The sequence below is a fragment of the Harpia harpyja genome, chromosome 23, assembly GCF_026419915.1.
Source record: "Harpia harpyja isolate bHarHar1 chromosome 23, bHarHar1 primary haplotype, whole genome shotgun sequence".
Taxonomy (NCBI): domain Eukaryota; kingdom Metazoa; phylum Chordata; class Aves; order Accipitriformes; family Accipitridae; genus Harpia; species Harpia harpyja.
The window spans coordinates 1,969,051-1,981,276 of record NC_068962.1 but is presented as its reverse complement, the minus strand read 5'-3'; the positions used below and the strand labels follow the sequence as shown (position 1 = coordinate 1,981,276).

General features: G+C 45.5%; 2 protein-coding genes across 2 annotated transcripts in view; one reads left to right on the top strand and one right to left on the bottom strand.

Moving 5' to 3' along the window:
* Positions 1-4,942, top strand: part of UTP20 (UTP20 small subunit processome component) — a 64,640-nt gene extending 59,698 nt beyond the window's left edge. Inside the window, exons 58-62 of the mRNA XM_052774316.1 lie at positions 82-153; positions 941-1,213; positions 1,936-2,062; positions 4,017-4,162; positions 4,541-4,942. Coding sequence (XP_052630276.1) covers positions 82-153; positions 941-1,213; positions 1,936-2,062; positions 4,017-4,162; positions 4,541-4,696 — 774 coding nt within the window. The 3' untranslated portion in view covers positions 4,697-4,942. The remainder of the gene's footprint in view (positions 1-81; positions 154-940; positions 1,214-1,935; positions 2,063-4,016; positions 4,163-4,540) is intronic.
* Positions 4,943-5,408: 466 nt separating this feature from the next.
* On the bottom strand, positions 5,409-11,839 carry ARL1 (ADP ribosylation factor like GTPase 1). Its single transcript, XM_052774317.1, has 6 exons — positions 11,712-11,839; positions 9,505-9,642; positions 8,016-8,097; positions 6,896-7,007; positions 6,012-6,190; positions 5,409-5,798 (listed from the first exon to the last, which is right to left on the bottom strand). The coding sequence occupies exons 1-6, from the start codon at positions 11,713-11,715 to the stop codon at positions 5,768-5,770; spliced, it is 546 nt and encodes a 181-aa protein (XP_052630277.1). The 5' UTR covers positions 11,716-11,839; the 3' UTR covers positions 5,409-5,767.
* Between the last annotated feature and the right edge of the window lie 387 nt (positions 11,840-12,226).

Genomic DNA, 12,226 nt, shown 5'->3' with positions numbered 1-12,226 from the left:
TGACTGCAAAACACTGCTTTGAGTTTCTGCTACTGGCTCCCTTTCATAGAGTAATTCCCTTCTCCTTTTTCCTCTCCCCAGATGAAGGAACTGGTGTTTGCATTCTGCCATCAGCTGCAGTCCAAGTTCCTGGACCTGTCTCTGGGAGAGCAGGTAAGAGCAGGAGCGGGTCTGGGGCTGCAGGAGGGCACAGAGCCGGCCCCGGCCCGTGAGGGAGTCTTGCGTCCTCGTCAGGACGGCAGCGCTGTGGGCTGGTGGTGGCTCAGGGCAAATACACAGTGCAGGGCCAGCTGCTCCGTGCTGAGGGCATCTGAGCAGGTGCCTGTCTCAGAGGGGCCCAGAAAAGTCCCTCTCGTGTTGTCAGCCTGCTGGAAGGGCTGAGGGGTGGCAGGGACAGAAAAGGGAGGCACCGCGCAGGGCAGCACTGGGGTCCCTTCTGTTGGGGAGAGCCTGGCTCTGCAGCCCGGACTGGAGCAGGTTGGGCAACCATATCCAGGAGCAGGCATCCAGATCGCTGGTGCTGGTTCCCTGCAGCTGCACTGGAGCCCTGGCTGTTTGCTGGGAGCGTTTGGTCCAGCTTTACACTGTTGCTTGAAGGTCTGACTCCACTGTGAACCTGGTCAGAGGTTTCCTTGTGGAGAGCCAGGTTGTGCCAGAGGTGGAGAAGACAAAAGGAGCAGCCCTGCCTCAGGAAGTGCTGGAGCCCAAAAGGCACAGTAGCTCATGGGGAAAGACTCCCAAACTGCAGGAGTATACTGAGGTGGGCTTTCCTGTTAGGAGCAACATGCTCTGTCACGTGGCTCGGATGGCAGTGGGTGAAGCCATTACAGCCTCCTGGGTTGGCACATTCCTCTCTCAGATCTAGTCTTGGCTCTTACATACCCTGGTGCTGACAATGAGGGAACCCGCAGTGACTGAATACTCTGTTTTTGCACTTCAGGTTATAAAGAATTTGCTTTTTGTGGCCAAAGTTGTTTACTTGCTAGCCCCTGCCTCAGAAGAAGGTAAAGAGGCTGAAGGAGAACACGGCTGTGAAGTGGAAGAGCAGGAGGCCTCAGAAGATGAGGAAGAGAAAGACATTTCTGCTCAAGGAGAGGGAGAAAGAGAGGACACAGAAGAGAAAGGCCAGCCAGCCACATTGCTGTGGTTAATGAAGAAGCTCTCTCTCATGGCAAAGCGAGAAGCAGCATATTCCCCTAAGGTGCCTTTAAAGGTAAGAACAGGGTTAGACCGACTGCTTTTGATGTGGTAGGCACTTCCACAGGAGAGTGTTGCTCTGGCTCTTTGCTTCCAGGGGACCAGCTGCAGAGGGTGCTGGGAGCTGGCGCTGAAGCGAGGAGTAGGAGGTGCCAAGGAAACAAGCATTTCAGTTTGGGATTCTCAGGAAAGCCTTGTGCCACTCTGCTTCTCCTTGCTGATGCTTCCAGCCTTCTTGTGGGGTGGTGGAAGGGTGGTAAACCCACAGGCACCGAGCTGAAGGGGACAGAGCACTGCCTTTCAAAGCCCAAGAGTGCTAAGTTGATGCAGGCAGGGGAATGGCAGTGTGGAGTTACTTGCTAGGAGAAGGGGAGGGTGTGGGAGAGTGTCAGGAAAAGCACTGTGGTTCCCCGTGGTGCAGAGTTGGAGAGGTTGAGCTTTCATGTCTTCAGCTGCCTCGGTAGAGGACAGTGAGAACAAGCCCGTTGTTCAAACTGTTAACAGCTGCCAACACAGCGGAGTCACAGCTCACGCATTTACCGATCCCATGGGGTTGTGTCTCATCTAAAGGCTGTACTTGGCTGCAGTAAGAGCTTGTAACAGCAGTGAGTTTCTGACTCAGGTGTCTGAAACCACGCCTTGTACATTGAACAGTGATGCACAGCCCTCCTGCAGCAGTTCAGTTAGGCACTGTCCTTCCAACCTTCCTTACTTCATGTCCCACACGCTCATTTTCAGAGAAGCTGCATCTTTAAGTTCCTGGGAGCAGTCTCAGTGGATCTGGGGAAAGACAGGATCAAGCCGTACCTTCCAACAATTCTCACCCCTCTGTACAGGGAGCTGAACAGCACCTATGCGGAGCAAGGTAAGTGATTTCCCTCACAAAGACTAGCAAAGAGGAAAGTGTGTCAGAGCTCTGCCTCGGCACAAACACCGCCCGTCATTCCTTTTGTCTGTTGAGACAGATGCTGTAATTGGTGAATTTTACCTGCTTGTAGTCTAACTAAAGCATCAGGAAAGGAGGAGAGTGTATGACAGCTGAAAGAAAAATCTATGTGTTGACGAAGACTGGAATAAAGTTAGGCAGGCTCCTGCATGCAAGTGAGTAAAGCCTGAGTATGTGATGTAGTGGAAAAAGCTCAGTACTCGTAGGTGGACTCATGGTGGCAAGACTCGTGGAGTCCTTGCTGAGGAGAGGAACAGAGCGTGGCTCTTCAGGAAGTCAGAACAAGACTGTTGTCAGGCGTCATTATTTTTGAATTGCCATGTTAGATCTGCTGTGAGGCTTTGGGGCATGAAGATCCATGCCCTGTGGTTAAAAGTGTGTTTTGGTTTTAATGTAAACCAGGGTATGTTTTATGGCAGCTTGTGTTACAGTAGAGCAAGGGACTGTACAAGTTGGAATTGCCAGTTCGGTGGTGGTTGCTTGGTGTTTTCCCCAAGCTCCCCCTTTTGAAATAAAGAGAAAATGACCTTTAGTGTGTGGCATGTGTGCACAGTGACTGAAAGAAAGGAACCTTTGCAGGCAGGGGAAGAGAGCTGTCTGCTGCGGGAATGCAGCAGGGGCTGTGTGCGGGCAGGCGTACGCCTGTGGAACGGTGCACAGAACTTCTCCCTTCCTCCTGAATGAGTCCAGGTCGCTCTGTCCTGCTAGATGCTACCTGAGCAACAACACTCGTTTCTCCCTGGAGATCCACATTTGTTTAAAAGGTCTTAAGAAGTTGCGCCTGGTGGGGGAAAGACAAACCAACTTCCCATTTAACACGAGGGATTCTTGGCTTAGGAGCAAGACACTGGTGTTTAGGTAGTTCATGAAAATGCATTAAGTCCAGCAAAATCCAATGTCAGGAAAAGAACAGACAACAAACCAAAAAAAAGATTACTGTAAATCTGTGGTTTGTATATGCCATGAAAATTTAGTGTGCAGCACTGGGTCCCCACATCTCAGAAAGGATACAGGAGAACTGAAAAAACTTGGAGGAGCGCAGTAACAGCGTTCTAGGTAAGGAACAGCTGCCTTGGCTACCATTTTTTTTTTTTTTTAGCTAGGCAAGTAAGAGCAGCTTTGGAAAAGATATGGTAGAAATTGACAGTATCGTGAGTGGATAAAGATCAACTTTTTGCTTTTTCCACCAACACAAGAAGCAGGAGCCTTCAAATGATTTTTCAGAGTAACTGCAGAGATGGTTTTTCACATGATGGGGGCTGTAGACCCAGGGAACTTGTCACTGAAGGATGTTGTGGGGGCGAGCAGCTTACATGAGCTTCTCTGGAGGCTGTACAAGCGTGTGGAAGAGGGATCTATTGGAAGACTGAGGGAAACATTTGCCCTGCTCTCACTTTTCCCTTAGCATCTCTTTGTGGCCTTCCCCCCTCACCCCCAATATATTTTTTTCAGTGATTGTAGTTAATATGTTGTAATTAACCATTCAGCCAGGCCTTACTGTGCATACTGGGCAGAGATGCTGACTGACAAGGCTGGAATCATTTTTATGTCCAACAAAGCCTATTCCAGAAGAGCCCTGCTGGCTATATACTTTTAATAACCTCTGGGATTCCATTATCCTTTTGAAAAAAACTTTTGCTTCTCAGAAACATTATTTTTTGTTTGCCTGTGTGAAGGGCCCCTTGTGGTCCTCTGGGAAGGCTGGTGAAGAACCAGCAGATTTCACAAGCGCCCTTGCTCTGCTCTCTACAGCATATTGGGCAAGATGAATCTGTGCAGTCATCTTTTAGTAAAGAAAGGGGAATCCTCACTGGGCTCTTGGCTTTCATTCCATATGCTGAAAAGATTAAGCAAGTTCATTTTGTTTTATTAGATCCAACACTGAAGAACCTCTCCCAAGAAATCATAGAACTGCTCAAGAAGTTAGTTGGACTGGAGGCTTTTTCGCTTGCCTTTTCTTCTGTGCAGAAACAGGCCAATCGGAAAAGAGCCATGAGGAAAAAGCAGAGGGCGTTGCAGGTAAGACTCTGCTTTCTCTTCTGGGAAAAAGAAATAGGGTTTCTCTGAAGGCTTGAGAGCTGACCGGGAAGGTGAGCTTGAGGAAGAACTTCATCCTGAATTGGGACAGTTTCCTTGTTTCATTTCCGAAACTCTGCAAGAAACTGTTTTAAGCTCAGGCCCTTGCGCAGGTTCTGGCTGACAGTGCACTGTGCTTTCCCGCTTGCCTGAAGAGCGGTGGTAAACCGGGGCAGAGCAGCCGGAATCCCCTCAGTTTTGAGGAGCCTGAGAAAACCTGTGTGTTGTCTTACCCGTCACCAGTTTCTTAGGAAGTACCTGATGTTTACAGGGACAGTTGTTTGTTTGTTGCAGCTAAACAAATATGTTCTTTTTCACTAGACTGTAGCAAACCCTGACATTGCTGCAAGGAGGAAGCTGAAGAGACATAAGAATAAAGCAGAAACCAGGAAGAGAAAAATAGAATCCCTGCGCCCTACCTACAAGGCCAAGAGACCTCGAAGTCATGCAGTGAAAGATTTAGCAATGGTGGAATGAAAAGGCTTTTTCCTTCCTTGAGGATTAATTTATAAAAAGAAATTTCAAGCTAAAGAACTAATTACTGTTTTTAAAAGAAAAAGTATTTACATATTTTAATTGTATTTATTAGTATTTTTTCATGTCCTCTTTGTCATCTAGGATCTTAACTAAAAGCTTTTCAATTTGTGTATTTACTACAGCATGTACAGATGAATGGACAACCACCATATCTTTTATATTAAATTTTACTTCATTTTTAAAAGATAGGTTATGTGATGACTGCGTTCATGCCTGTGCACATCCTAGCTCCTGGATAGTCTGCCTCACGACTTTTTGATTCATCTTTCAGTTTCTGCAGCTATATTGAGTGACTTAACTGTCATTTCTGGCTGAGCTGAGAGTATAGGAATAACAGCTTATGAAGGTGGAAGTTAAATCCAGATTGTGGCCCTGGCACATCAGGGCTGTAGGTGGCTACTGAAGACATTTATTTTCCTCTCAGAAAACCAGTGGTACGTTAACAGCTAGGGCTATGCTAATTATCTCTGTTGCTGTCCTCCACTCTTAACAGCACATCTATGCTGAAGGATTCTGAAGTATAACAGCAGCAGCTTCAGGAGACTTCCTTAACTGTTCAGCTATGTGGCTGTTTGTTTGTTAGAACTGGCAGCAGCTGGACTTGTTTCTGTAAGTAAGTGAGCAGCCTTTAGCAAAGCAACACACATATGAGTACAGCTGACAGTTCCAGATTTTATTAGTGTTTTAATTACATGAATATCATAGCCACTCACTCAAACTTAAAACCACCAACAGGGGGGAGGGACACACACAAAAACCCCTTTCCCAGCCAGTAAGACTTTTATACAAATTAACGTAAGTACATCCTTTAAACAGAAAGAAAGAAATGGAATATCATACTGTACACAGACATTCACTTGGTTCAGTTTTACAATCAAGAGAGGCATCCATGTTACAGGAGTCAAACTCAAATCTGTCCTATTTACAAGCATCTGTGGCCTGAAAATACCTGTCTGCAGAAAGAAGGATGTTGGATATAGCTGAAACTTCTTTGCAGCAGTCAGCTTTGTATCACTGCCTGCTCTTCAAGGCCTCCACCAACCTAGGAAAAAGGTTAAGTCAAGTCAGTTAATTGAAATGACTTTCCAGTAATGTCAAAATACTTTCAGGAGAAAGCTACTCTTTCTTCTAATGTGGACTCTTGTCTTTTACATCAGACAGACCTTCTACAGATCCAGTCTTAAAAAAAACCAAACCCCAAAACCTGTAACAGCTATTTTTCTAATGAAGGTAGCATAACAAGACTGTTACTCACCACTCCATTGCTTCATCAAGCCCTGTGCCTTTAGTTGCGGAGGTTTTGAATATCTGCCATTTTCGGTCCTTCAAAGCTGGTAAGCCAAGCGCGTTTGCCATTTCTGTGGGAGTCATGGCCTGTTCCATGTCCTGCTTATTTGCAAACACGACCAAAATGGCTTTCTTCAACTCTTCTTCCTAAAAAAAGCAGAATCATGCAGGTTGTTGCAGAGACTTTTATTGAATTTATTTAAGCAGAGAAAATCCATAGAATGAAAAGAAGCTTCAGCAGCTCTCAATGTTTTTCAGTTTTCTGATTTTTGTTCTTTACAAAATTCTTCAGTGAAAGAATGGTACTTTCCATTCCAGCAGGATACCACACAGGAGCAATTTCAAAATATGGCTATTTATGCCTGTTACATTATGAAACAAGCTGGTAATTGGATTTAATGAGGCATATCAAAAAACTTGCAGGAATTCTGGAATTTGGGGGGGGGGGGGGGGCAAGTTTTGCTCAGCTCATCTTCTTGCTCATATTACCCTGTTCTACATATGTATGTTCTTCAGCTTCAGAACACAGTAGGATACTAATTACTGTTAATCCTTCAGGGCCTGACTTTGCCACTGCTGAAGTACGGAGCAGCTGTCCGTGCCAACAGATAAATTTTCACACGACCAAAAGGCTACAGACAAATGCAGACAATGCTGCACAAAACTGTGAAACATCTGCAGCATAGTTAGTGTTTTTCAGTCAGAAGTGTTGCACAGGCCTATTCTAAGGGCTGAAGTTTCAAAAGTGAAGTTGAGCTTCGCTTGATTCACTGAATTAATATCACATTCGCTCCAAAAAAAAATTTTCATTTCAATGTCTGTTCTACTGGTACATCATCCTTGTTTTCTTACCTCTAACATAGCAACAAGCTCTGATTTTGAAGTGCCAATTCTGTCTCGATCGCAGCTGTCCACTACATAAATGACTGCATCTGTATTTGAGTAGTAACACCGCCAATAGGGCCTGCAGAAGAAAGATAAGTTCCAGTCATATCATTTGCACTTTTAGCAATGCTTTTTAGCCAGATAATGAAAACCAGATTACCCAGAGGAAGTAAAAACTGTCTTTGGGGTGAAAGGCCCCAGGAAGCAAGTAGAAGATATCTTCAAGAGGCTACAAAAAGGAACAGACAGTACAAATACTTTCAATAGCAGAAAAAAAAAAACCAAAAAACCAACAAGCAGCTTGAAAAGAGGGGAGGACAGAAGTGCTGGGGACAGATTGATTTGGGACTCAGCCTGCAGGACATCAGGTCCATAACTGAGGGACAGGGAAACAAAAAGTTTAAATGCAAGCTTCTGCCATAGATAAACATGGTCACCAAAGAAGTACAAACAGAGAAATCTTAAATGACTAATTTATACAGGCAAGTAATCAACAAGGATCAAAAAACCCCACCTTTTTCAGAATTACCTTTCTTACTGAAGCTAAAAATAGAAGGAACTTGCACCTTACTAACTGCACCTTACTTATTAACCTAACTAACTACACTGCACCTTACTACCTAGCGTGCAGAAAGGAATCACAAAGAGATCATACAGGGCTACTGAAGAGATCACTGCACTTATGCATATAATGACTCATTACAAAACTTGTAAAGCTTGCTAAAAAAAAAATTATCATCTGTACCTAAATTCAACTTCCTAGCTTTGCATTCTTAAGAATATTTAAGTATCTTTTTAGGTTTCCATCACTTCCTTCTTTCTCAGAATGCTACACAATTGCCTGCTACACAAGCAAGCTCATTTTGCAAAGCAAAACTGCATACAAGTGAAAACAGCCACTTGTTTCTTTCCAATCTGTAGTCCAAAACAGGTTTTAGTAACTGAATTCTGTCACATCAAAGTGCTCTTCTGACGCTGGGCTGTTTTTAAAACTTAACTAATTTTCCAAAGAGCCAGCTATGAGAATTCCAAGAACTTAGCACTTTTTAGAGGATTTTAATTGTATCTTTTAAAAGAGATCCATTACCTTATGCTTGTCTGTCCTCCCAAGTCCCAAACTTGAAATTTCAGATTCTTGTATGTCACTGTCTCAACATTGAAGCCAATGGCTGAAACAAAGTTAAACAATTTCACTGTTGGTGATTTTTCTTTATATTTCTGAAGAACATTACAGCACGCACTTAGTTTAAAATTTTCAGGCCTGAAAATTCTCTGTAGCTACATAATGAAGTTCATGCCCTTTGCGAAGTTATCCCAACAAACATTTATGGCTCAAAATAATGTGGTAAAAGTTTTTTCTTTGAAAGATAAAAACACAATGTAAACATACTGTAGATTTGTAACAAATGCTAAGGTTGTTAAAAATCAACAGAAGCCTGCCTGAACTCACCAAAAGAAACAGAGCAAGGGTTAAAGGAATGGCCTGTTTTGATAACCAGGTACGCAACTGACAGCAATAAAACACTAAGGAACATGTCCTTCCTGTCAACACCAGATCTGCGCTCTCGTAAGACCACAGCAGAACCAACTTCTCAGCAGAAGACTTGACGCTGTGGTATCTGGAAGATGGCAATAAGGTTACAGTACATCACGTATGTCATTCCTTCTCCTGCCGACCCAGAGAAACACAACACAGGGAAGTGAACGATGGATGCAAACTGCCTAAAATTTATGGAGGCTGAAATAAGCAAAACCCTAGGGCAAAAGGATTATGGCATAGTAAACTGCTGGCTTCTATTAAAAGGTAAAAAAAGACCTGACCAAAGTCAGTTTATCGTGGCCATTCAGGAGGAACCCGAGAGACATGACGGGGACTCAAAAGCCAAGCGTCCCTTGTCCTTCACGTTACACAGAGCGATCCTGGCCAGACCACTTCGGCACACGCATCTGGGTGTTTGCAATAGGTGAGTATGGCTGCATGAAAGCTAAGACAATTGGTGAAACCAGTTCCATTTTTTAAATAAGCATCATCTCCTTCCATGAGATCTCACACTGAGTTTTGTTACACCTTCTACATAATGTAAAGTTAAACCACCTGATTTCTTCTTCTCTGCATTAAACAGAAATGTTTATATAATGAACTGAAGACCCTTGTCAAAAAAAAAAGAAATTAAATAGGTATGACTCACTGACATCATCCTATGTAAGTATTTTTTTATACAATAATAATGATCTCTGGAGTTCACATTATAGCTATATTTAGAGACAAAAGACTTATACGGTCAACAGTTACCATTTAACCTATCAAGAAAAGCCTGCCAAATCATGGTAACAATCTTAAGGTCAAATATTTTTTGCATTCAGCAGGGCAGCATAAAATATTCCTTTATGCAGTACTCCTATAGCACACTGTAATACTGTTATGCAAGAAAGTTCTTAAATACAACAGTGCAAGGCTCCTACAACGTAAGGTCCTTTTGTTTATGACAGAAGCGTGTAGCGAGTTCAGCTGACAAAGCTTACGTGTTAGAGCTACAGGCAAATCGGCTTTTTTCACTAAGGGACTTATCACTTACTCGGAATGGTGGTAACAACTTCTCCAACTTGTAACCTGTAGAGAATGGTTGTTTTTCCTGCTCCGTCCAGTCCCAGGATGAGAATCCTCATCTCTCGAGTTCCAAACAAACTGGAAAAGATGGTGGAGAAAAAGCCCCCTACAAAAATCAGAACAGAAAGATATTTTAGTGTCAGCTAATAATATGGAGGATATGGAAAGGCAGACAGATGGACCTCATTTCTTGCTGAGCAGCAATATGTTGCTTTTCTCCAGTGAAAACAGAGAAGTTCAGGTTGTGGCCCAGCTATCTGTGTGCTGAACCACGTTGTATTTTCCTGGTTTTATGCTGCTATTTTATGGTGGCTCAATCCAGCAAAATCACGTTGCAGCAGCATCAAGCTTCCTCATTGTGGTTAGGATTTTTTTTCCTTTTCTCTCATTTACCAAAATCTGAGCCAACTTCTTTTTTGTTTGTATTGGACTCTATCTTTTCAATGCAAGGGACTATACAAGGACACGCTGAAGCCTGAAAGAATTCTTCCTGATGTTTATGGTCTCCCACAGGACCATCCACTTCTTTTTTCTTAAAATGAAGTATAAATCAGTAGGTACATGTCAAATCACAGTCCATTACAAACTACGAAGCTGCACTAAATTAAGTACGTTAATGCTACAGAGAAGTCTAGGAGCTGCCCCCCCTGCCCTTTTATTTTTTTTGAAAACTGGCTTGCCCCAACATCTCATTTATCCTTTAAACGCATGTAAGAGTGCTTGTGGCCAGACTAATACCTGATTTGTGCCTATTAGATGTTTAAGTGTGAAAAGAATACCAACGTTCTAAGCCAGTAACAATGACATTTTTTCCAATGGTTTTTATAACAAATATATCTAATACTAAATAATAATTTTGCAAATCCACCTAAACCCTGTAAAAGGTAATGAAACACCACATGAGCTAGAATCACATTTGATAAACCTATCAGAGAAGAGACAAATTAGAGAAGATTTGCAACCAAAATCTTATCGAAAGAGGTGTTGATAAAAATTATTGCCTCTGTCTGCCTTTCTAGGCATCTATGATGCCTTTACAGGGAAAGGAGGGACCAATGAATGAGCTGCGTGCTTATGCATAAGAAGGAATTCAAACAGATAACAGGTTGCTGCTTCTAAGCACTTCCCATCCCAGAAGCCATGCACACTACAGAGCTGGAAAACAAAGGGAAGGTGTAAGGGGCCAGGCGTTGCTGGTTTGCAGTGCTGCGCAGGGCACTGTTCACTGTGAGACAGGCACACAACCTTTACAGAACCGAGCTGCAAAAGGGATTTCAACAGCAACATTTCAAGTAGAAGGGTACTGTGCGATCCATGGAGGCCTACGAGATGGTAACTCTTTCCTCTCAGTCAGTAACTTTGCTTAGTGCTAGATACCTCCCGTTCCCTCTTTTTATATTCCAATATGCTTTTCCTACATGTCCTGGTTTCAGCTGGGATAGAGTTAATTTTCTTCCTAGTAGCTGGTACAGTGCTGTGGTTTGGGTTCAGTCTGAGAAGAATGTTGATAACACACTGATGTTTTCAGTTGTTGCTCAGTAGTGTTTAGACTAAGTCAAGGATTTTTCGGCTTCTGATGCCCAGCCAGCAAGAAGGCTGGAGGGGCACAAGAATTTGGGAGGGGACACAGCCAGGACAGCTGACCCAAACTGGCCAAAGGGGTATTCCATACCATGTGGTGTCATGCCCAGTATATAAACTGGGGGGAGTTGGCTGGGGGTGGATCGCTGCTCGGGAACTAACTGGGCATCGGTCAGCGAGTGGCGAGCAATCGCATTGCGCATCGCTTGTTTCGTATATTCCCATCCTTTTATTATTATTGTCATTTTATTTTGGTTATCGTTACCGCTATTGGTTCCTCCCTTTCTGTCCCACGAGGCTGCTGTTCTCTCACCCCACGAGTTTCGCCCTCTCCCCTCCGCTCTCTCCCACCGAGGGGGTGGCGGGGGCCCGCCTGGTGCCGAGCTTCTGTCCGGGGCGACGCTGCTCAGACGCGGCCCCCCCCCCCCCCCGTCACCTAAAACCTCCGCCACCGGCCCGGCCCGCCTGCCCCGCCGCTGCGGCCCCCCGTCCCCTCACGGCTCCACAGGCCGCCGGCGGGAAACGGCCGCCCCACGGACGGCCCGCCGCCTCCCGCCAGCCCCCGCCGCCTCCCCGCTCCGCTCCGCTCCTCACCCATGTCGAGCCGCCAGACGCCGCGGGCACCTCCACCCGTCCCCGCTCCGCTCCGCCGCCGCCGCCCGGAGGCTCCACGTCGATCGCCGCGGCGAAGTAAACGAGGCGCTCGGCTCCCCCGCCGCCCCGCCGTTTCGACGCGGAGCCCGGAGGACGGCGACCGACCTCGGCGAGGAAGGGAAGGGCCGAGCGCCGGGCTGCCCTTGCGTTCCCCCGCGCGGATACAGCCGGGCGGGAGGGAGTAAAGGGAGGAAAGATCAAAAAAAAAAAAATTTTTTTTGAAAAAAGAAAAAGCGTGGCGAATCTGCGGCGGAAGCGCGAGGCTGAGGGGAGGGGCGGGACTTCCTGCTTCTTCCCGCTTCCCGCTTCCCAGCCCGCCATGAAGGCGAATCAGTCACCACGGCCCAGCGCCGGGCCCCGGCGAAAGGAATCCGGGAGCCGAGGACGACGGCCCTGACCCGGAGGCCGTCACAGGACAGAGCCACGGCACGAACGTTCCTTCCCCACGTTCCACA

What these genes read in the sequence shown, in the direction of transcription:
- ARL1 (XM_052774317.1), bottom strand. An exon ending in AGTTGTTACCACCATTCCGA is followed by an intron (nt 8,098 to 9,504) that starts GTAAGTGATAAG and finishes ACTTTGTTTCAG; the next exon opens with CCATTGGCTTCAATGTTGAG. An exon ending in CTTGATGAAGCAATGGAGTG is followed by an intron (nt 5,799 to 6,011) that starts GTGAGTAACAGT and finishes CCTTTTTCCTAG; the next exon opens with GTTGGTGGAGGCCTTGAAGA.